Genomic DNA, 23,677 nt, shown 5'->3' on the forward strand with positions numbered 1-23,677 from the left:
ATGAATATCTATATGCGAATTAACACTTAACCTTTCAAGGGTAATTAGACTTGACCCAACTTTGTAGCTTAATGTGAGCCTCGCTCATGATATAAGACCGGTTGACACAAAGACAGAAAAGGCTGATTTCCTCCTTACTTATAAAAGCAAACGTTCGAAGCAAAAGATTGACACTTTAATTACCACTGTCTGCTGGTTTATCTTTTTAATACATAACGTAGGGTGATTTTTCACCCACTCGAATTCTTTTAGAAGACGCAGACACGTAATGGCCCCACCCAATGACTGCGCTATTACGAATTCGGGAGAAAGAATAATACTTGCATTCTCATCTGGTATACATAGTTCCTGTAGATACATTAATTTGAATGTTTTCTTCTTAATTAAAATATACGTTGTGACTGTACCTATATATTATTGCTTCAGGGTTTGTTGTACTTTGCACCGAGATCTAACTATCAGTTATAGATAGAAAAAAACAAATATTACTTTAATACTATTTATTAAAAATAACATAATACGAGTAACATGTGTATATCATTACCAAAGACTAATTCATTACGTATGCAAATAGATAAATGCGTCCGGCGGGATTTATTTAACATATAATGTATTAAAATAAATTTTAGCATCTTTACAAAAATATCATAAGAGTAGAATAGTTTTGGGTATTCGATTAATATTTATTATATTACATAATGACAACCGCAAATATAAAAACGACTAACATATATACTGTATGCAAAGTTGTTGCTGATCCTGGGACGGCATCATCATCTGGCGATTCAGTATCAACTTCCTCCTCCACCCATGGAGGTGATGGTTCTTGGTCGTCCTTTTCAAAGGCTCGTCCAAAAATACCGAAAGAATACAACTCAATATCCTTTCTCAGAAGCGTATAATTGTAAATGTCCACTACTCCAAAGAGTGACGTGATTTCTAAAGAATAATCATTAACTTCTAGTGGTAACAAGGTCGGTTGTAAAGATACTGGGAAGTAAGCAATGTTGTCGGCTTCTAATTCTTCGTTACGCTTTGGGGGTGTAAGGAACGCGAAGATACTCAGCTCTTCGAATGTTGCCAGTGAGTTCGGTGTGTATTTATCGAACCTAAAAGAAAGTCAAAATCGTAGTGCGTTTGTTTTAATATGGTCGTTTGAATTTGGATTTGAACCAAGAAACTTTCCTTTGAAGGTGCGCGAACCTCAAACGATGTATGTGTAAATACATATTACAGAATTTCACCAGAGATTAAGGAAAATTTTAAAGTGGCTGCGAATCTCATCCCTAAGGTCGTAGGTTTGTATCAGGCACAGAAGTCTGATCAGCTGTCAGAAGTGTGTATTAGTCTGACAAACGATTTTGAAACAGATACAGAAATCTGAGGCCATTCAACCTAATTTTGAATTCTTCTCTTCATTGTTCTTAACATAAAAAAATCTGTTTAGTTGTATTGGCACATGAATTCAATTTAAATAAACATTAAATAAAAACTACCTTTTCGCGCAAGTGTCGATGGTATCTCCAGTGCAAGCAAAAATACAGCAGGACATAGACCCGCCACTCGCAACACCATCGAATGTCCGGACACCACCTAAGACACCAGCTCGATATTTGTATAACTAAAAAAACAGAACAGAAAATTTATTATCCTGCTAATTGAACCTGCGCGTGGACCAAACCAGAACAATTTTACTATAGTTGCTGTATAAACGACATGTTCTGTGTTTGTTCTGGTTTCGTTTCTAGTTTTTAGTATTGAATTAGTATTATGTATTGAAAAACTGAAACATTCTTAAATCTGGAGAATATTTTATGATTAAAAGAATATTTTTTATTATTATAGCGAATTATTTCAGAAAGTACTGGTTCGATTTTAATAGATATTTCACATATAGATAGCTACATCACCTCGTAGTAACATATGCTATATTTGTTTTCAAATTTTACTAAAATTCCTATACTGTTAGAATAATATAAACCTGAAATGTTACCTATAATCTGTATGATAAATTAAACAGGGAACTGGTGAAGTCATATATATTTTCAATCAATAATTCCAATAATTATTATTGTGTATTATTATTGATGTTATAAATAAAACAAATGAATAATGTTAAACATTTGAGAAACGGTTACAGAGGCAAAGCGATTGCCCCTTTTGCAAGAAAAATCGCAGAATTTCAATGTGCGAGAATCTTGCTCGCTTGGAACGAAAGCTTTTTTTGTGGAAGAAACATCTATCTGCGCCGGCGACATTTCGTTATACAATAATTATATCGAAGTCGGAATAGAATTCGCTATTGGGATTTATACGGCCTGGTGGTTGGGCGCAGAACAATGGCTGTTCATGCAAATATTTTACGCAAGTGTTACCGTTTAATTGTCAAACACGAAGCAATATGTTGCTGGTTTTAAAGTTCGTTTTTTTTAACGATAATAGGGTTTAATGAAAGCAAATATATACTCTGAACCCGTACCGTATCATAAATATATCCCTGAAATAATTCTATAAATTTATTGTCATATTTTGTACTTTAATAGAGTCAGAACAGACTATAGACATCACACTTTTAAATAAATTTAACACTTTTGGATAAATTTTAATAAAATATCACATTTAATAGATATCGCCACACCCACTTACAAGAAACAATAGCTCATAAAATCACGAAGTATACCGATCTTAAAAATTTAATTAAAAGGCTGCGGACACAAAGTATCATGTTCACCACCGGAATAATCTTAAAATAGTTATACGATAGTATTATTAGGCATCTCGAAATGCATTTATATCCAAAAAGCAGTAGGTAATTTTAATTAAATACAGCAAGAATTCATATTATTCCAAAATTAAACAGTTACCAATAATAATAAAAATCTTTTTAATTTAGATAACACGTATATATCTTAATATGTAAGTACAACTAAAAACTAAATTTAGTACCAGCATAAACAACAAATGAAAATACATATAATCAATAAGCAGCTTAAATAAAACTAAGGGTTAAAATTAAAATTGCGTAAGGTTAAAAAGTTTTAATTATAATAATGTTTAAATTTTTATTATTGTTATAAATTTTAAAAAATAGTCCATATTTGTATTTTTTGTCTTCATTGGCAAGTATAATAGGTTTCAGCCATGGCAATTTTCACCACGATTACCTTCAACGTACAAGCAAGTGTTAGTTAAGTATATAGAAAGAAAACTTCATTAGTCAGGATTACAACGATTTCTGGGTTGAATGCTGCACTCGTAATTCACTAGGCCAACGCTACTATCTTAGATATGGCTGTAGAATCTTCATTTCTGCTACAACTTAAAAAAAATTACACAGTAACATATATAATGTCATGGTTTGCACCGACTATTAACAATTGTACACACGAAACAAAACTAGGTTATGTTTACTATTTTAAACAGTAATCATCACTTTTAGATGCAGCGTCAGCGTCATCACTTTTAGATGCAGCGATATTAAAATATTAGTTATGTTCCATTTGTCTAGTATTTTATAGAAAGGTTAAAAAAACTAAAAAGTTTCTAGGTGACTGCTACTTTTATGGTTGTAATTTTTTTACTGTTTTCATGACTTACATGACAAATTGGAAGAAACATATGGACACTTTGTTAAAACAGTGAAAGTAGGACTGTTCCAGTTTTTATAAAGGAGGCAAGTTTATAAGTAATTTTCGATATACCTTTTTTCAAAATCTTGGTTATAGAGAATTAAAAAAATAGCTGTAGTGAAATTATGTGGGTTGTATGTATAACCTACAAATCTGCATTAACATTGTCCAAACCAAAAATAATATTTTCAATATTAATATAGTTATTGACATCACTATTAGTTATTTCGTGGGGAAAAACCTTATCTTCATTATAAATTCTACCCCATATTGCAAATGCTACTAAATTGTTCTGTGCCGCGTTTATTTTGAATGAATAACTGGCTTTTTCATCTTCATGTTTTGTTAATGTATAATTGGCTGGGTTAAGAGGGAATTTATTGTCTCTTAATGACAATCCGAAGTATTCTACGTCGTCACATTTCAGCGTTGTGTTATAATCAAGAGGATGTGATAAAATATCTATACTTAATTCTTTGAATTCTATTTTCTCCTCATCTTTCTTAAATCTGTAACAAATTAATAGTTTTAGTTGAAGTGTGAATTCTAAGATTTCTAATATTTACCTTTGAGGCTCAAAGGTAAATCTTAGAAATAGCCTTTTCAGTTTATTGTTTATCTATTACCACTATTTGTGGTAATTGCTTTGGTCATCTTAATCAATTACAAGTAATGTTGTGTCAGTCTTGTTTTATCTTGACATATATAATATGGTGATTACCTGTACGGACAGTCTTTTGGATTATCAGAAGAACACGAAAGAATAGAACATGAAGCAACTCGTATATGGCGAATGTCTCCGTATATGTTAAATCCATCATGAATAAACGCACGATACTTCAAACTCTGAAATAACTAGTCATTAGTGAACTGATTTTGTCAAACAATTGTTCAAAACTTTTCAACATATCCCAAAGAAGATGCAATGCAGTGAAAGATATTTTGATACAGAAGCTTGACTATGAGATTGACAAAATATAATAAATAAAGAAAATTTATAGAAATATTTTAGACGATTGTTAGAAGTTTATACTTTGTCAACCTCAATAAAATAGATAAGTATGAGTATGTAAAATGGTCTGGATTAAGTATAATCATGCATTTACTTACCCGTAATCAAACACTACGTGAATAGCACTTAATAGTTAAGTTAGTTCGCATTCAGTAAGTCATAAGCATGCACTATTTCATCATAAAATACAAGGAGCGCTTCTTTACATTATACTTTAAAATTACGTCGTATTGTTTTTCAAGCTCAAACATTTAAATTGAGTGGATATTGATATATCCTGATAATTGACATATTCACAAATCAGGTTAATATTTGGTGAGTTAGATATATAAATTAGCCTATTGTTAATATAATGTCAATTGTGTGTTTCAAGAGCGAGTTCATGCAATTAATAATATTTGGCAATGTTTAATTAAAGTATTTTAGACGAATTTTTGTCGTTAATATCAAGATGCATTTTAGAAACCTTATGTCTTAAAATTTAAGCTTGAATTTCAAGCTCAAATGCGTGATGTATAAGTAGTAAAGCATTAAAACCTTCAGATATAAGCTTCGAGAAAATGGTTAATAAACGTCCAATCATCATCAGAAAACATCAAAGGTAGCAAATAAAGGTAGGTCTTATAATAATGATTTAACTAGTATGTTTTTTATTTCTTATTATGAATTTTTATATTATCTTACTTAGTTATGAATTTTAAAAGTCAAGGTGCCTTTACAGCGTGGAATAGTATTTAGGCCATACGTTTTTAATTATAAAAAACTTAACTGGTCTTATTATTATTATGGCATTATGATAATAAATTTTACATTTGCATGGCCATTTTTATATGGCTAATTGTGCGGTTTTTTTACAATTAAATTAAATAGAAAACGTTACAAAACTGTTCTCCACTTACGATTCGGATGTTTACTGAGGGATTTCTATTAAATTAAATCAAGCGGGAGACCTATTGCTGTCATGCAATTCACATATCATAAGTTAAAAAACATCAAATTTCTCACCGTATCATTTGTTTGTGTTATATTAACTCTGAAATTGCACATTGTTTCCCCACTTGACAGTACGAAAGATTGGTACCCTGGTACTAGTAGCTGGCTTGTGTGAGCCGATAAGGATGGATCGCTTTTAAGAAAGAGATTGTCATGTATTGATGGGTCATCATATATCGGCCCAGGGTAGGAGTCTGTTACCTAAAAATGTTTAAAACTTAATTAGACACCGTGATACCAGATAGAGTAAAGAGTTTCTATTGTATAGTATATACACAATAGAAACAAACACGTCATAAATATTTTAAGCAATCCTCCGGTAGTTTAAGCGTACGACCAACCAAGCTTCAGAAGATAAACCACTCCTTATATGAAAATTGTATTAGTGTTTACAACAAACTCCCAAGCGAAATTAGAGAATTATCACTTAATAAATTCAAAGCTCTCTTTAATAGTAAATTAATCAATAAACCTTTTTATAAATTTGACTAATATTTAAATGATAATCCTTGGATTGATTTGCTCCAGTTCAAACAATTTGTATGACTCAAAACTTAGCGATTAAAAAGAGTGGCCTCAGGAATATGGAGACCAGTAGGCTCTTTTCTTTTAAGCTCTAACTCGGATTTATTCAGAAAGCACCCATGTTGTTGGTGTCATATATATAGTGGTTGAAAATGTTTCCATTAATGAAATTTCCATATAATCCTTTTTGAGTACAGTTAGACAATTTTTTAAAAGTAATTCAAAGGAAATCTAAACAAGCTGTATAAGTAGTTAAATCTTAATACCTGTCCAGGAACTTTTGGAACTCTCGCAACCATTAACCTTGTGGTAGGAGCTCCTGCCATGAGGCTTATAAGGGCCCCTGCCTTGCCAGAGTAGATTCCTGAGCCTGAAAAATGAAGTCTTTTGGTAAGAAAGTAAAAGAATGGTAGTACAAATGCAAGTATCACCTAATATATAAAATTCTCGTGTCACAATGTTCGTTCCCATACTCCTCTGAAACGGCTCGACCTCTTATGCATATTCAGTAAGTCTGAGAATCGGACAACATCTATTTTTCATCCCTCTAAATGTTAAGGGTGGGACACCCCTAAATTTTTTATTTTTCAGACCAAACTTTTTGTTTTTATTTTTTCATGATACACCATACAAAAATACATGTACAACCGTTCACCCCTCTACGATCAACCCCTATTTTTTATTTGTTAATTTAAAACTTATGACTTGAACTCAGAGTTTTATATAGAGAATCATTTAACAGATTTTACCCGTGCTTCCGATTCTAACGTTGTTTGCACCAGCTGCGAGGAAGTTTACATTCATCTGCGCAGCGTAACCCTGTTGAATTTCGACCGCTGTAATTAAAGAATAGTAATATTATTAAAACAATCGAATATAGTAGTAGAACGGAAGATATAATAATATAATACATTCGGGTAGCCTGACAGAGGCGGTCGCTACACTATTTAGGGCGATTACATACTAGCGTTTTTTAGCGTAGTCTTTTTCCAGGCGCGCAACTCGTACGAGCGTTGACGCGCTTCTAAGCTGTTATAAGCGGGACTAACTAGAATCACTTCGCAGTTCTGGGTAGAGTGTATTAGAGTGACCGGTTCTCTGTCTTGATGCAACCATCGATGACACCCAGCATCTTTCTCGTCTTCTCAGCCGACGGCGAATAAGTAACGCAAATAGCAATGTGTCTTCGTCAGATTACATGTTGATACTGACACGACACTACCGGTTCGAGTGAACGCGCCGAAATATGCCAGTTTAGGCGCGTCCAGTTTTTTTAAGCGCGTATTGTAGCGCGCATGTAAGCGCGTATGCTGAAACGACCGTATACGAGCAGAAAATTACGCTAGTCTGTAACCGCCCTTATATAAATCCTAGTCTAGTATTTTTTTCTGAAAAACGAAAGTTTGCAGACATTAGAGTCAATAAAAAATATTAACGACTTAAATTTTAACTTATTAGGAATACTTTCTTAGTTAAAAGGTTGAAAAGACAGACTAATTTTTACTTGAATCAGTACAGTGTCTTCGCCATATCAGCTTTTCATTTCAAATTTTTGAAAAATAGTTCAGGACACGCTATAAACATGCAGATGCTTGTAATTTCAACATAATTCTTCATTAATGTATTCCTCATACATTCATATTAGTATTGTTCTTATCTTCATACAATAAATGATAAGCGACGTGTCTAAGTAAACAATTACTACCTGTAAGATATGGCATCTCTGAGAACCACATAGTTGGGAATATAATATTCGTAATATTCAGTTTTTGAGGCGTCTGAATAGCTGGGATCTGGAACATCAGATCGAAACAGATGAAGTGACCAAATCGAACGCCAAAGTCCGTTGTAAAGTCTCCTAAGTCAGGCTTCAGTGCTGGCGTGCGTGTGTATTCTCCGAACAGATTAATTTTGCGGTATCTGAAATTAGTATATTAGGTCTTCAATCTTCGAATTACTGTAATTCTCGAATTTAGAGGTCGTCTTTATTTCAGATTTAGTTATGGGGTACAGGGGAAAATCTTTCGTAAGTTTGAAGGTTATGTAGATGCCTCTCTCCCATGGGTCTTTTATTATATTGATAGGTATTTATTAATTCTTATTTACATAACAAACAAGTGAGCAAAAATTATCCTTGTGATTGTGAGCCTATTAAGGCTAATAGTTATTATTATGGTTAACATAATAATTAATAGCCTATTCCCTAAATGATATATATTATCACTAGTGGACCCGACAGACGTTGTCCTGCATGATATTTCAAGCAATTAGTAAAGCAAAGTATGAAAGTACCGACTGCAGCGCCATCTGGCGGGCTGATTTGTGAATCTAAACCATTCCCAGATCCCCTTGAACACACACAAAAAATTTCATCAAAATCGGTCCAGTCGTTTGAGAGAAGTTCAGTGACATACACACTCACAGAAGAATTATATATATAAAGATAATTAAGGCTTCAAACATGTTTCAGTAAAAACAATAATGTTTCGTCATCGAAAGCTTTCGTCTATATTATTTTACAAAGATTTTTTTATTATCACTACTCCGATTTCACATCAGCATTATGACTTGTGCGACGGGTTATTTAAATTTAAAAGAGTCGCATTCAAATCGGTAGTGTTTTCCTAAAATGAGCATTGTTAAAACAATGGTCTCAAATAATACATAAAAAACACTTTCAAAAAAGAAAATGAATGATAACCGTTTGCAAGCTCAGTAGCTTATATTACTATTTTTTTAATGATTACCTATCAATAACTGCTCCCTCTCTGTTGAGTACTACATTTGTATTGAAATAGTACGTTTTCTTCTCGGGGCACTCTTCACCCGGAGCGTCCTCACAGTTCATTACCTCCTGTATATTTATTACTACGTAGATCGCATTTTCACGGGCCGCTGAAGATATTGTGACTAATATCTAAAAAATACGTGTTATGTTACGTACACTCCTCTTGGATTTCCATAACTACTAATGAATTCAAACAATTTCATAAGAATAGGTAGGAAAGGTGCATGACGCTCTCTAGAAAAATCGTCAATTGCCTCGAAAGTCTCGAAATTGGAAATACAACTGTTGCATCTAAATGGATATAGAAAGTCAAAAAACGGACGATGGACATCGAAAAATCCTTAATTATACTTTCTTCCTCATTAAAAGTCCCTGAAGAGGCCCTGGGTTTTAATTCTATATCAAATCAAAATACGTTTATTCAGTTTAGATGCGTCTTAGCGCATGCTTATCAATGTCAAAAACGTTAACAAAATTCGCGAAAGAGCAAGACTACGCCATCCGTTCGAAAAACTACCAGGACGCTTTGTTCTGAGAAGAACTGGTAAGAAACTCAGCCAGTTTTACCCTTCCTCTACATTACAATTATTAAAAAAAATGTGATAAACCACGTCATTAAAGTTACATAAGTTAAAAAAAATCTGTTCTGTGATTTACCACATTCACCATATTCACAACACATGAAAGATATCAAAACAAATTATAACAATATAACTAGAACTATTATAATATTATAAATTCTTGACAGTTCAAACTCGGCTCTATCCCGATGATGTTTTAATGTATACTCCCCTGTCAAAAACGTTGGATTTTAAAAACCATAATTCGTGATATGGTTCGCCTCTGAATCTTATCTTACGAATTAAAATAAAGCGGCATTGAATTATTATTCAGATTAACACATGAAAATACCTACATCATTGTATAAATCTGCGTTTAAAGCAGGAATTGGATACTCCTTCAGCAAACCATATATTGGGACAGATATGCTTTGACTTTGTCTTATATTCAACGTCATTTCTGGAAATACTATGATATCGGCATTCTGTAATTGAAAGCAATTAAGCTTGAGAGGTACATTTGTTAAAGATAACACTAAATATGTTTTGATGTATGTAAATGCTAATGCATATATTAATCTCATGTCAAAACACATTTACACTATCGCGTGAGTCATCTGTTTTATTACTTATTGCAATAAAAGTATGTGTACTTTTCTTGTGAGAAAAAAGTACATAGTATCAAAGTAAAGTACAATTTATTTCTCTTATTATATTAAAAACTATATTTTTTATTGCTTTTTGCAGCTAGTATTAAATTAGTATCTCGACTACAATATTTTACGTTTAAAATATTTACGTGACAATACATCATGAGAAATAAAGTATTTTCTTGTACTTTATTGTTGTCATAAAGTATAGATTACAATTACCTGAAATAACGTACAATAATTTATTATAAATTATGATATTAGGGTACTTTATAAATTTATTATAAAATACCCTAATAATTGGTATATCAAACGACCGATTAGTACAATTGTATATATTTTCAAAAAAAATATAACAAAACAGGGTAATAACTATGGGACGGCTGCCAAACTACTACACCAATCAGGTAGTTATTCAACATACTTGTCCATTAAAAAGTAATGTATAAAATCTATATGGAAACTATTACTTAGGAATTACTTAATTTAAGTAAAAATGATACAGTCCTAACAAGTTGTTTCACTATTAGCAAAGATTGTTTCTTTTAAAGTAATGTACATCGTAATGACGGCTTTTTATATTATTAATGTACATAAAATTTAAAATAAATTGTATCAGATTAGCTGATGGCTTTGTCATATACACCACAGCTTCATGGATGAATCACGTATGTTCCAATCAAGGAGTTTGCCTTTCATCATAAAGCTATTACCTGTGCAGCAGCATCTTTTATCAGTTGAACATAATTTTGAATATTGGTATCCGTGTTGGCATTGACTTGAAACTCAACCACAGCAGCGACATAGCTGCTATCCTCTGGTGTAGATTTCTGGGAACAATGGATAAATAACAAATAATTATGGCAATTATTTGCCGTTCCCGGCACAATATTTCCGTCTTGGCCTTACTTATGTTAAAACCGTGATTTGTAAATCAACACAGAAGTGTGTTGTGTGTGTGTTACAATCCTGTCTTGCCAGCACGCAATTGAAAGAAGCATCTTAAAGTTGAGAGAAGAATAAAGGAATCTTAAAATGTTGAAATTCGTAATAAAACGAAACCTATAGATGCACTTGTTCCCGCTCTAAGGTTTAAATGGAAATGGGCGGGTATATATAGGATATATATAGGATATATCTAGAGCGCGTGATAAAAGACGTACACTTGAAACAACAAAATGGACTGGACCTACTGGACAGAGATGGACGACAACAGAAAAGATCGACAGCTGACGTAATAGAACTAGCGGGGAAAAACTGGATGTGGCTCAAGACAAAAAGAAGAATATGGAGGCTTTTACTCTAAAAGGGGCCATACAAATATAAATACTAGAACACTAACAAAACTAACCTTCATTTTTACAGCTTATACTAGCACAACTAATACTAATATTATGAAATTTTCTAGGTATAAGCTGTGTAGTTGTTTTCGCCCTTGCCTCTACAATTGTTATGTCCTAAATTATTTTTACAATCCAAAAATTTCGTTTAAAATTGCACGTGAAATAATTTTTGGGATTAAATTTTGAGCTCAAAATTATACACAAACCATCCAGTTCCCGGCCTCCAATCAGTAGTAGGACTGACATGTATAGGGGAGGGGGAAGAAGAAAATACATTTTACTTATATAAAGTGTGAGCTGAGGGCGCAGAGATCGATTATTGGGCGGCGAACTAAATGTATTACTCTAGAATCTGGAAGTTTGCTACACCGAATGTACAGTGACAAGTGAGAGATGAATGTCAAAGATTGTTGCAGATCTCTATCTCAGATCGAAATCTTTTTGATTTCTATGAGGTAGCAAAAGTTATCGGTTCCCAAATTTGCCACCCCAAAAATCTGGTCCAGTCTATTCAGCCTGCTGGTAAATACGCCATTGTCCAACCACCATTTACCGTCCACGGTCCAACCAACCAAAGAAATGGTGGTTGGACGGTATGGTATTAGAAATAAATTTCAATGAATAACTATTTTTTTTGTATTATCGGTCGTTTCACAGAACTTTTTGACGTATCTATATTTAACAGTAATTTGCTTCTCATTGCGGGCAGCACCGCCGATAACTTTTTTGCATAAATCTATTAATGAAGAAGGAAAATGGTCACTTGTTACTCAGTTATTCTTATGAATCATAGCATTTTATCGTGTTGACAGGGTCTCTATAACTGACAAACGCATTATAAATGAATATTAATATAAGCTGGGAAATATGATGCAGGTATGTAAGAAAGTATTTATAAATGTTTCAGTTAAGATTTGATATGGGTTAAAAATGTTAAAACTTCTTTTTTCGGAAACATTACTATATTCTAGACCTGAAAGACGACAGTCATATGTTTTTGTTTAACCGTAAAATATTGAGGGTCTACCAGTCAGTAGTTACTACTACATAGTAGCCATTTAAATATGATAATGGGTAATGTACACAATCATCTTTAGCATATTTCAAAGATTTTGCATATAAGAAATTACGCCGGTTCTAGTGTGAAATTCGACAAAGGTCAAAAGTGCAGTGTTATATAAATAACATGTTTAAAGCCGGTTCAACTATTTTAATACCGTCTTTGTTGGTTGGTGTTTAAATCCAATTTACAATAAACATATTTGCAACAAAAAAGATTTGTAGAAATTTTTATCTTACTAGATACGTATATTATACATAATATATTATTTAGTAAGCACTGGCATATATACATATATCACCTGTTCGCTTCCAATTACGAGACACAAGAATATAAATAATATCATTGTCACACTTTAACACTGTTATCTAATTTGAAACTTATATTTATGGAGATAGAGTTAAAATTTACAATTACAACGGAAACATCGTGATATGGACTGATTCCATTGAAGGGTATTTGTGTACTAAAGTCTGCTTGCTATTAATCACACACTTATTAAAATATTGTTTCAAAATATACAGATAATATTAATGAATATAAGTTTAAAAGGAAAACTCTAATTTCGATGAAATTAAATAATTTAATATGTTAATAAAAAAATATTGGTTGTTAGTAAAGAAGGTTTACGATCGAGATGTTTACGTGATAACGTCTTATTGGTGATATAAGTTTTTGGGAAGTAAGGAATTAATGAAGATAACAATTTTTTCAAATTTTAAATTACATCTATCGTTTTATTCACACTTTTGATGATAAATTTCGGGTGTAAAATCACAAGTATACTTATTCGACTATGATATACATTTTTCTTCATACATTCACGGAATGACTGGCAGCGCTCGAGATGAGACGGGAGATCGGTCCGTCTCTCTCTCGTTATACCTGCGATCGCGCTCGTGAGGTTTTGGTGTGACACAAGTTTCTGAACATGTCACCCGACTAAAACGATTTTAAAGACGTTATCACGTCAAAAAGGTTACTTTGTTCCTGAGAATACCAAAAACCAAATGATAACAATCCAAAGTTTTTATCAATTCTTCCGAGTGTCATTAGAATTTTAAACGCAAAATCGTAACTTGCCTTTTTAATTTATATAATAATTTAGCTTCGCAGACGAAACATCGTCACACGAGTCGATTGAACGAAGACGTTTATAGCTTAAATTAAATAAAGATAAACCTTGCTTGATCACCTTTAGGTACTATTTTACGTAGCAAGTCAAATGCGCAAGTAATGCAACTAAATTTAAACCATAATGCTTTAGCATGAAGGTTCAGAATCATTTAAATGTATCAAGGTAAATTTGCGATGTCTCGTACTAACCCCTTATACTTTGGCATAAGATCACTGTACTTGCAAATTACAAATATAATTATCATATTTTATGGACTGATTAAATTTAATACCATTAAATGTTTCGAGTTTCAGCAGTCGTGATTACCGAAAGACTTTTTCCTTTTAATGGTCTACTGATTTGTCTTTAAATTGTATTTACAAAGATTTAAATTTCTTAAGTAAATTATTATCTATTATGTACTTTGTATATATGGTTCTATTATAATTTTAGTATTTTATATGTTTTTTTATTTATTATCACTTGATTGATATTATATATTGATGAGATTTTAATTACAACTTAATATAATTAAATTTATCATTAATAAGATAAAATTAGCTATATGTTAATAAATACACAACTAACCGATAAAGAGAATTTAAATGGAAAATGATTATAATTAAATTTTATCATGAATAATTTACACATACAGAACTAACAGACTAAAATAAAATTTAATGATATAATATAATTAAATTTATCATTAATAAGTTATAATTAGCTATATGTTAAAAATTACACAACTAACAGATATAGAGAATGTAAATGGAAAAAAGATCATAATTAAATTTTATCAATAATAAGTTAAGATTAGCTAAAGTTAATATTTAATAAAACAATTTTTAACCGGATTGAAGTTATGTATTTACAATTAATTTTCATAATTTTAAATTTAACCGACGTTTCGCGTGCTTTACAGCGTGGTCACGGTTAAATTTAAAATTATGAAAAATATAATAATATAATAATAATATATAATTTTCAACAATCCGGTTATTATGAAAAATAATTGTAAATATATAATTTTCAACAATCCGGTTAAAAATTGTTTTATTAAATGTGTAAAAGTTATGTCAATAAAAGTTAATATTATAAAAATACTCAGCCCATACATTAAAAGAGAATTTAATTGCAAAATAATATACATAATTAAATGTATAATTTATAAGTTGTGGTAATATAATATAAAAATACCTGTATAGAAATATGTAACAGCCCCATGAATATAATTAACAGTCTCATTTTCCTGAAGACACTTTTGCGCACTGATATTTCTATCTATCAATCCTTTTATATAGCTAACAGCAATAAACGTAACCAACCTTTGTCCAATGTCTCTCACGATAAGAGAAATAGTTGGATAACTTATCTTTAAAAGAAAAAACATTTTGCTTTTAATGTTTAACATTTAAATCTCATAATATCTGTGTGTTGTTTTATTAAGGAGACTTCTAAATATCCCGTGTGAAACACACACACACAAACAAGTTACACTAGGCGTATTCTGTATATTGGATGTTCCTAAAGACGCGATCTTTTTACAGCGATATCCTCACTGATAAAATTATTTCATGAAGGGATTTATATTTTTAAGATATAGGGAATGAATATTTTGGTCTCTTTATGTTAAAAAAGTCTCGTAGTTTAAGGTTTTATTTTTTTAATATGTTCATTTTCAATTTAAATTATTATAAATTGTAAGGTTTCGTTTATAGATCCAGTTTATATATTTTATATATTTTTCTGGGTATAGTAGATAAGATTTTGTAATTTGGTTTCGGGATATTCATTGTTTTGAATCAGAATCGAAACCAGAAAAAATCTTACTATATAGTTCTATAACGATAGTCTTAACGATTTCAAATATCAATATGAACAGTTATGAATAACGACTTACACAGAAAAATATGGAAACAATGGAAACAATTCAGTCAAGCGAGGGGATGTCCCTTCCCAGATGTGTGCAATGTAAATAATAAAATTTACATACACAAAGCACCTTGTGAAGTCCCGCGACCACCAGCTTTGTCGTAAGTGCTAACCTAGTATCGTGGTGCGCGCCCTAACCTTGGGATCGAGCATCGAACCCAGAATGTATTTTTCTATATACGTAATACGGTGAAAGAAAACATAAAGAAGGAAGTGTACAGCTACACTCTTGGGCTACAATTACTGCGATGACGTCACACCCTGAATCACGCCAATAAAGTTGTTCTAGTTAAGGATATATACAACTTCGTCCTTAGCCACTGGAGCGTTCGAGGCAGTCAGTGGTTGCACTGGTCGACTGTCCGTTCTTTAAGTTAGAGCAAGAACAGCTTCTTTCTTCCTGTAACGAAGGCATATCTGTGTATAGGCACGAGGTATAGAATGATGATGTTTCTACTAGAAAGAAAACAGATACTTACAGAAATCTGAAACCCGGGCTAGTATCACTTGTTTTTTTGATGTTGTTGCACGATACATGATACTTGAAAATTAACACTTTTATAATCTATCTCAGACTCAGCTGTCCCCATTATGGACTTATAAAAGTTCGTCGTAACAAGACTGCCTTATCTTTTTAATCCTAGAACTCCTAGTTACTTAAAGCAAAATTGTATGTTCCTCTCTGGCGGTAGTTTTGACTTGCGTTCCTTAGACAATCTAATTCTTGAAACTCCTATTCATAAAACTGAATTCTATCACTCCTCCTTTACTGTGCAAAGTATTCTGCTATGGAATTCCCTTTCAATTGATATTAGACGAGCTCAGTCCTTAAATTTATTTAAAAAGCTTCTTTTTGATAATTTTCTTTCTGCCTCGTAATTAGCTCTGCTTATAAATATTAATTATTGTGACTCTGTTGATTGTATTTTAAATTTTGTTTATACATATTTTTATTTATTACTATTGTTATTTTATCTTTAGATTTTACTTTAGTTATAGTAATGTGTTATTTTGAGTTTTTTTTTGTTAATTATATTTTGCATTTCTTGTACTCCTCCCTCTGTAGGTGTTTCTTTTTCATTGTTCCAAGGGTTGCCTGGAAGAAATCGCTTGTTAGCGACAAGGTCGCCCGTTGCCTTATAACTTTTGTAACCTGCTTTTTTATTTTTGTTTTGTGTATGTTTTTGAATAAGGTAATAAAGTATAAATAAATAAATGTTCATAGGAATACGAATACGAATAAATATAATATGGAAGTCATACTCAGCGTAAGTCTCGACTCTGATAGTATGATTTAATAACGAAACTTAGCGCTTAGAGTCACTTCAGTATGTCAAAAAGTATTGAATTTTTTCGTTTCTGAATCTCAATCTGAAATCTTACTTTAAGGTTCCAGTCTTCGACTGAATCTTGACTTACTCTATAAGAAGTGTCGTATCTACATACTGAATGCTAATCTGATCATATCTGAATTTGAAGCAGAGTAAAAGGAATATATTATGTACTATGTAGTATAAATTATTCAAAGCAAAATTCCTTTTTTGAACAAAATTTGTGCGCCTGAAATTTTGTGTTTAGCAAGCTTTTTGACTTCATATTTTGCTAAGCTATTCTTATCCACTCTCAAGTATTTTAGACAATACAAATACAGTGCAAACTCCAAGAAGTCATTGACACTAAATATTCCGATATCTTCTTACCTATTGTTCTATATTGTGCTGAGTTAGCCACAGTCCACATTTTTAATAAAATAAAATACAATAAAAAAATAAAATGTGTTTATTATGGAATATAAGATACAGGTATAACTTATTCCACATCATTAATTTTGTATTGATAGACATTTCTACTCATCGGCAAAGAGAGAAAAAGCCGGTGTAAAAAACTCTCGGTACTCTTTTAAAATATCAAATCATCATACAAAATGACGATGGCAAACATAGATAGAAGAAACCAGATCACTTTGCAATCTTAAAAATTTGGCGATGACACTGACCAGACCAAATTATGTATATGAAACTTCTCCTTATAAATATAATGTATAAATAAAACAAGCCTTAATTCTGTAATGAGTCATCAAAACATGTATTTCTTGAAAACTTGCTTTGAAAGCCTGCTTATAGACCAGGGTCGATAATTTTTGAAACCTAAAAAAATAATAGTAGGATGAAACCCATTGGAAAAGGAGGAATATTATATCGCCCGTAAATAATTTACTGGCGATATAATATTCCCCTCCCTTTACAAAAGGTTTCATCCTACTATTTTTTTTTCACTTTTTATTTTTTTTAAAGGCTATCTAGTATCTACCCTGGTCTATTACTCCTTGGGTTGGTATTGCATCGACTGTTATCCGATTTAGTATTATTTTAGAACAAACAGTAAATATATAACAAGAGACTGACTGGCCCGTAGTTATATCACATTTATCCCCTCTTTTCTGTAATATCTAGCTCCAATCAAACTACCCTACCTCTTTTAGAAATGTATATAATTTAAATTGAAGAAATGTATAAAATGCACATTGTTGAATATAATGTATATTCTAACTAAACAAATCGGTCTATGTATCAATTCCATTGTTAAAACTAAATAAAACTATTTTTAAACCATAACTTAAAGGTTTTTTGTTAGGCCGGGTTCCCACTAGGCCGGACCGGCAGATATCCCGGTCCGGTAAAATTGCCGGAAGGAATGCCAATTGTATGAAGCTATTCATATTATCCCGAGTCCGGCTAGCGTTTTGTCACTACAAAATGCCGGTAAAATCACCGGACCGGAGTAATGTGAACCTGCCCCGCCCGTGCTAGGTTCTACCCGCACTTCATTCGGCTCGCATTTTCTGAGTACAGTAGACGTCATGCTACGATGAACAACATTCAAATAGAAACTTTAATAAAATAATTGAAGAACTTTGCTCCATCACTTCCAAGTTCACCCATCAATGTTTCAAATGTCCCAAGTGAATATCTTTCCCGTAAAATAGGATGTACCCAATACTTTCTTCTTTTATTTTGCCTTCTGTACCACCACCACCACAACACAACATTTTCGTCGTCCATTGTGGGCACTGGTCCAAATTCAACTGAGTTGCTTGTCCGATTTTCTTGTGGGGTCCGGTGTAATGTGAACACTCTGTCCGGTGTCCGGTTTCCGTGAGATCTGCCGGTCTAGTGGGAACCCGGCCTTACATTTTACAACTTTTTTAATACTGAGAACTATTTAACACTTTATTTCGAAATACAAATAGATATTATGTTTAAATTAGTATCACAGAAATTAAAATTAAACAAAAATAAAAGTAATAAAAATTTCAATTACAGTTTATACACTGTCTAGGTTGTTATTTTGTCTAGAATGTTCGAAGTGACTCCGTAGGCTCTGGCTGTTGAGTTTTTCTCGTCGTATAGCTTGAGATCGGGCACGCCTTTTACCCGCTGGAGATGCCATTATGGAGCGTCTTCGATCAGCTAAACCTATAAGGGTAAACTGTTTATGTTAAAATGCAAAACATATATTACCTACTTGTGAAGACATAAGTATAATAATCTCAAAAATAAACATAAGGATTGGTTTACATTACCCTACATTTTTTAAACATAAAATCTTTTTTTTAAATTTTCGAACACTTCAGCATTTAGTAACATTCTATGTGGTATTCGTACTTTTTTTGGTAAATATATTAAAAATACATGTACATATCCACGACTACTTCTGGCACTATCCATTAGCTAGACAAATCTATCATTATCTAATCTATAATGGATTATGCTATAAATTTTTAATAAATACACTTTTTATAAAGTTTGATAAATACGTCAGGAATAAAAAAGATATATGTATACTCAATAAAACTACCTTTCTCTAATAATTTCTGAAGAGTGTTTGCCAATAAGACACACTTTAAAAAAAGCAATCCTATTAATGTGGTAAACAGTTCATATTACAGCCTTTTACGTATTCTATGGACAGACCGTATAACACCAATACTATACAAAAAGTGTATCAATTCTTGAATTGTTGATGTTCTTTATAAAACCTAAAAGTTAAAATTACCACAAATCAATGCACTCTTTTAACTGTAGTACTCTGCCGTCTCCTTCTGTTAAATTGTAATTAGACCTCTTAGTTTATTTAGGGTATAAGTTCAGTGCCAATTATACACAAAACACAAACACTGAACACAAGTGTTATAAAAATACACGGCAGTTCTTTAAAGACACTATTGATTAGACTTTAAGAAAACGACATTAGTTAATATAAGATTGAAGATTGTGATAGCACAATCTTCAATCAAAAGGTTATAGAACTGGCTATATCATGGTAGAATTAAAGTTAAAACATGTTTCACCTTTCAGTCTAGTTAAGTCAGAATATTCATGGACATCGTGCTTTTCGACTTCTTGACTGGCCTTCATCATTTCTTGGTACAAGTCGTTGAATTCTTTACCCAAATGGGCATCGTCCAAGGTCCGACCAAGGCGCTTACCAGAAAATCCTAACGACTTGGATAATAGTACTTCGTCCATCGACTCTAAGTTGGGTAGTTCTGATATTGTTATCTGTAAGAAAAAGCTTCTAGATTTCGGGTTTTTGTTAAGACTTAAAAATAAAAATGTGTCGTTTAATTAAGACAATTATATCAATACGAGGTTTAATATAATTATTATATTATTATTTTATATATTTTTTTGAGATTTATTAACTAAGATATAAAAAATATGTTGATACTAATATAAAAATTATGTAGTAACTTGTGAAAAAAAAAATTTGTTCTATTAATATGTTACTCATTATGGGTTTTTATAAATTGATCTTTCATTATGTAATCAAATAAATTGAAAATAGGTAACTAATTGGTTAATTAATAGATTTAGAAGGCAATAAAACAAATTTGTATAAAAACCCATCGTTATATTGTCATCATTGTTGTGTATTTAGTTATATATTTGAAAGGATATATAGCATGATATTAAGCCTTGGGAACTGTTACTTATTGGTTACGATCGAAGTTATCTATCAAAGAAATAAAGACAACAACAAGATAACAGTAAACTATTTTAGTTAATAAATACGATCCCGATATTTAAAGAGCCTAATACAGAGACAAAATTATCTTTAAAATATATAAAACCTGCCCGTCCCGGCTTCGCACGGCTAACAATTATATTTTTAAATATTTGACAATACATAAAGCCCATATCAGGAATAATGTGGTAACAATTTTTAAAAAATACGGCCAGTAGCTTTTCTTATTCTCTACAAAAATACAAAAAAATCTGTTATTACAAGTTTATTATTAGTATAGATAAAAATACAACAACAAATTGTATAGGCACTTTGTCCATCATCAGGCAAAAATTTGGTCCAATAATCATTTAAGTTATGCATACAAAGCTACGTAATAAAGTCACCAGCCCTGATGATAATCTTTATTAAACCTCAAAAGGAAACGAATGTTAACTTACTTAGAAGAAATCAAACCGGAGATTTATGTTATAAGTGCATTTACGAAAAGTAAAAGTGCACCACATTGGAAATTTAATTGTTAAATTATATGAAGATACCTCGATTAGTAGAGAAAACAATAAAATCAAAACCATCACTAAATCAAAAAGACCCATCACTATGTCAATCAAGAACTATGTGATAACTGAGACTATGTCACTGGTGCAGCGGACTGACTGGTCTTGCATTGTTCTTAAACAATGGTATTTATAAGATTTTAAAACAAACACAATTATTGAGGCGTGTGTTGGTAATGTAAGCTGTCTCTTGGAACAAGCATCATTGCAACGCCATAATTCAAGAGCGCTTTGCACCACAGCCTTTTAAGGTCTGGGCTATATGTATCTGTTTCGTGATTTGTTTTTTCTAAAAGGCAAGTAGGTCCCCCTTGTGTGCCTGATACACGCCGTCTAAATTTTTTTGGTTCTAAGACATGCTGGTTTCCTCACGATGTTCCTTCACCGTACTGTGTAGTGTGAAGATAAATGTATTTTTCTAATGTGGAGATAGAAATTCCAGTGATGAGAATCGCATTTTTTTTTCGGAATGGTTGGATTGAATCAACGATTTATATTTTAATTACCGACTCCTTGCTCACATGCTTAGGATAAGATCCATCGTCGAGACTTACAGGTATAGGGATTCAATACGTCTTCGCATATCCTCCAGTTTTCCCTCCCTCCAATTTTAATAGTTTGTATATTCTACATTTTAAAGTCACCTCGGGATTTGTCTGCCACGATATCGGAGACTACTAGATTTGCTCGAGAAAGTTGCATGGATGTGCTTTTTTAACTTCTCATGTCAATTTTACATGTGTATACCTTATTTCTTTTATATTTTATAAGTGTTTGATTGTCCTCGTTTTAACATGTGTGATGTTTGGAATCAAAAATAAAATAAATCATACATTAAAAATACGCACTAGACTTCATACACCATAGAATTCAATTACATTCTCAGTTGCTATATCAATAATATTTATGGCCGTTTGAGACTTCCAACTTATTACATAAAAATTTACATTTCTTCTAATCCATCCTTCTATACTAATATTAGATACGAACTTTTTTTTGGGTTGAACGTGCGATTCTGTCTCACAGAAACACTTCCAGACATTCGCAGTCGGTTCCAACACCAAATATAAGAGGGAATGGTCACGTGACGAAGTGAGAGTCAATTGGTATGGTGCTGACGTTAGTCTCTTTCTTTTGTCTCAGTCTCTTGGTTCGACGGAAGGTTTTAGACTATATTATACTACGACCTAATTTAAATTTTACTAGATTTCTTTTTTGTAAGTTCATACTGTAAGACAAAGCAGCGAGGAACTTGTTACCATAATATAACACGGGTTTTCCAAATCTGTTTTATTAAAATTAAAACTAGCTCCCTCGATATAATATGTCTTTTCCGTGTCTATTTTAAACCAATTACTAAGAATTGAATCACAATAGCTATATAAAGGCGAAGCAGACAGGATAGTTAAGACAAATTTAATACTTACTTATGAAAGAATAAATTCTACAGATGATGAAAATTTGTTTCAATATACCGCCCCTAAATGGACAGTGAACATTAACTTATTGAACAAACTAATAATAAAAACATCCATATTTATCAGAGGATGCAGTCCATTCATTAATTATCAACATCTTAAACCTACATTAGTAGATTTAAGATAAAAGATCTTGCAACAGTACAGTTGGTTTATGGTTATGATTTCCAAAACGTCGGTAATGTTGTTTAGTTTGCAAAATGTGAAATGAGCGATTGAAGTATACTATAGAAAAAACAGATGGCGCTAAAAGCTTTTTATTTTTTTATTAATTATAGACAAGTGCCCCCGTCCGGAGCGTGACACATGTACACCGAAGACTGTATTAGTGAATAAAAGAAGAATGAGCAAAGCAATAAGCAATGTCGCTACTTGTAATGCCACTGGATCTTTCCATTACCTAAAGATGAACACGCATTAATTTAACAAAAACAAATGAATAGCGATCAAGAACTTTTTCCACTACTCAAACATAATACGAGATAAGAGTAGAATAAACAATATTTCTTTATGTCATGGATCAAGTGATTGTCAGTATCGCCTCTCGATGTAACCAGATTGAACTAGCTTCAAACAGTATTGCCAATAAATAATTTGTAAATTCTCGGGGAATTTCTTAACGTTAGGCAAGATTATGGTATCGTTAATAACACAAGTCGATTAATTATTCTATGCTTGTTACAATGTAATATGCCACCTGCTGAGTATAGTGATAAAATATATAGATTTCAAATTAGAGATAAATCATACAGAGAGGTTTTAGGCTAATAATACGCAATAAATTAATTAATGTATTTAATGTACGCAGGCCGCATCATTTAAATAATGACTAGAATATGACATTGTATCTACGTAATTAGGTCTTAAGAAAGCCAGAAATATTTTGATAAATACATTATTATTATTTTAATATAATATTAATCACATCCTTATATCTCGTATCATAATATTTGAATTACGAACTGCAACATTAAAAAAATATACTATCGTTACTTTAGGCTTCAT

General features: G+C 31.8%; 2 protein-coding genes across 4 annotated transcripts; both read right to left on the reverse strand.

The window, feature by feature from the left end:
• Window positions 1–485: 485 nt before the first annotated feature.
• Window positions 486–15,022, reverse strand: LOC125053962 (vanin-like protein 1). Of its 3 annotated transcripts, none has more exons than XM_047655597.1 (10): window positions 14,875–15,022; window positions 10,871–10,987; window positions 9,864–9,992; window positions 8,907–9,076; window positions 7,865–8,079; window positions 6,909–6,995; window positions 6,426–6,529; window positions 5,647–5,835; window positions 1,497–1,621; window positions 486–1,109 (listed from the first exon to the last, which is right to left on the reverse strand). In XM_047655597.1, the coding sequence occupies exons 1-10, from the start codon at window positions 14,920–14,922 to the stop codon at window positions 692–694; spliced, it is 1,602 nt and encodes a 533-aa protein (XP_047511553.1). In that variant the 5' UTR covers window positions 14,923–15,022; the 3' UTR covers window positions 486–691. The 3 variants fall into 3 exon arrangements, with proteins under 3 accessions (XP_047511553.1, XP_047511554.1, XP_047511555.1); XM_047655598.1 differs by lacking the exon at window positions 14,875–15,022 and adding an exon at window positions 12,862–13,023; XM_047655599.1 differs by lacking the exons at window positions 486–1,109; window positions 1,497–1,621 and adding exons at window positions 3,111–4,138; window positions 4,351–4,475 and having other exon boundaries at window positions 14,875–15,021.
• A 3,883-nt stretch (window positions 15,023–18,905) lies between these two features.
• Window positions 18,906–20,245, reverse strand: LOC125053964. Its single transcript, XM_047655600.1, has 2 exons — window positions 19,961–20,245; window positions 18,906–19,085 (listed from the first exon to the last, which is right to left on the reverse strand). The coding sequence occupies exons 1-2, from the start codon at window positions 20,136–20,138 to the stop codon at window positions 18,934–18,936; spliced, it is 330 nt and encodes a 109-aa protein (XP_047511556.1). The 5' UTR covers window positions 20,139–20,245; the 3' UTR covers window positions 18,906–18,933.
• Window positions 20,246–23,677: the final 3,432 nt, after the last annotated feature.

This window comes from Pieris napi, chromosome 11, assembly GCF_905475465.1.
Source record: "Pieris napi chromosome 11, ilPieNapi1.2, whole genome shotgun sequence".
Lineage (NCBI taxonomy): Eukaryota > Metazoa > Arthropoda > Insecta > Lepidoptera > Pieridae > Pieris > Pieris napi.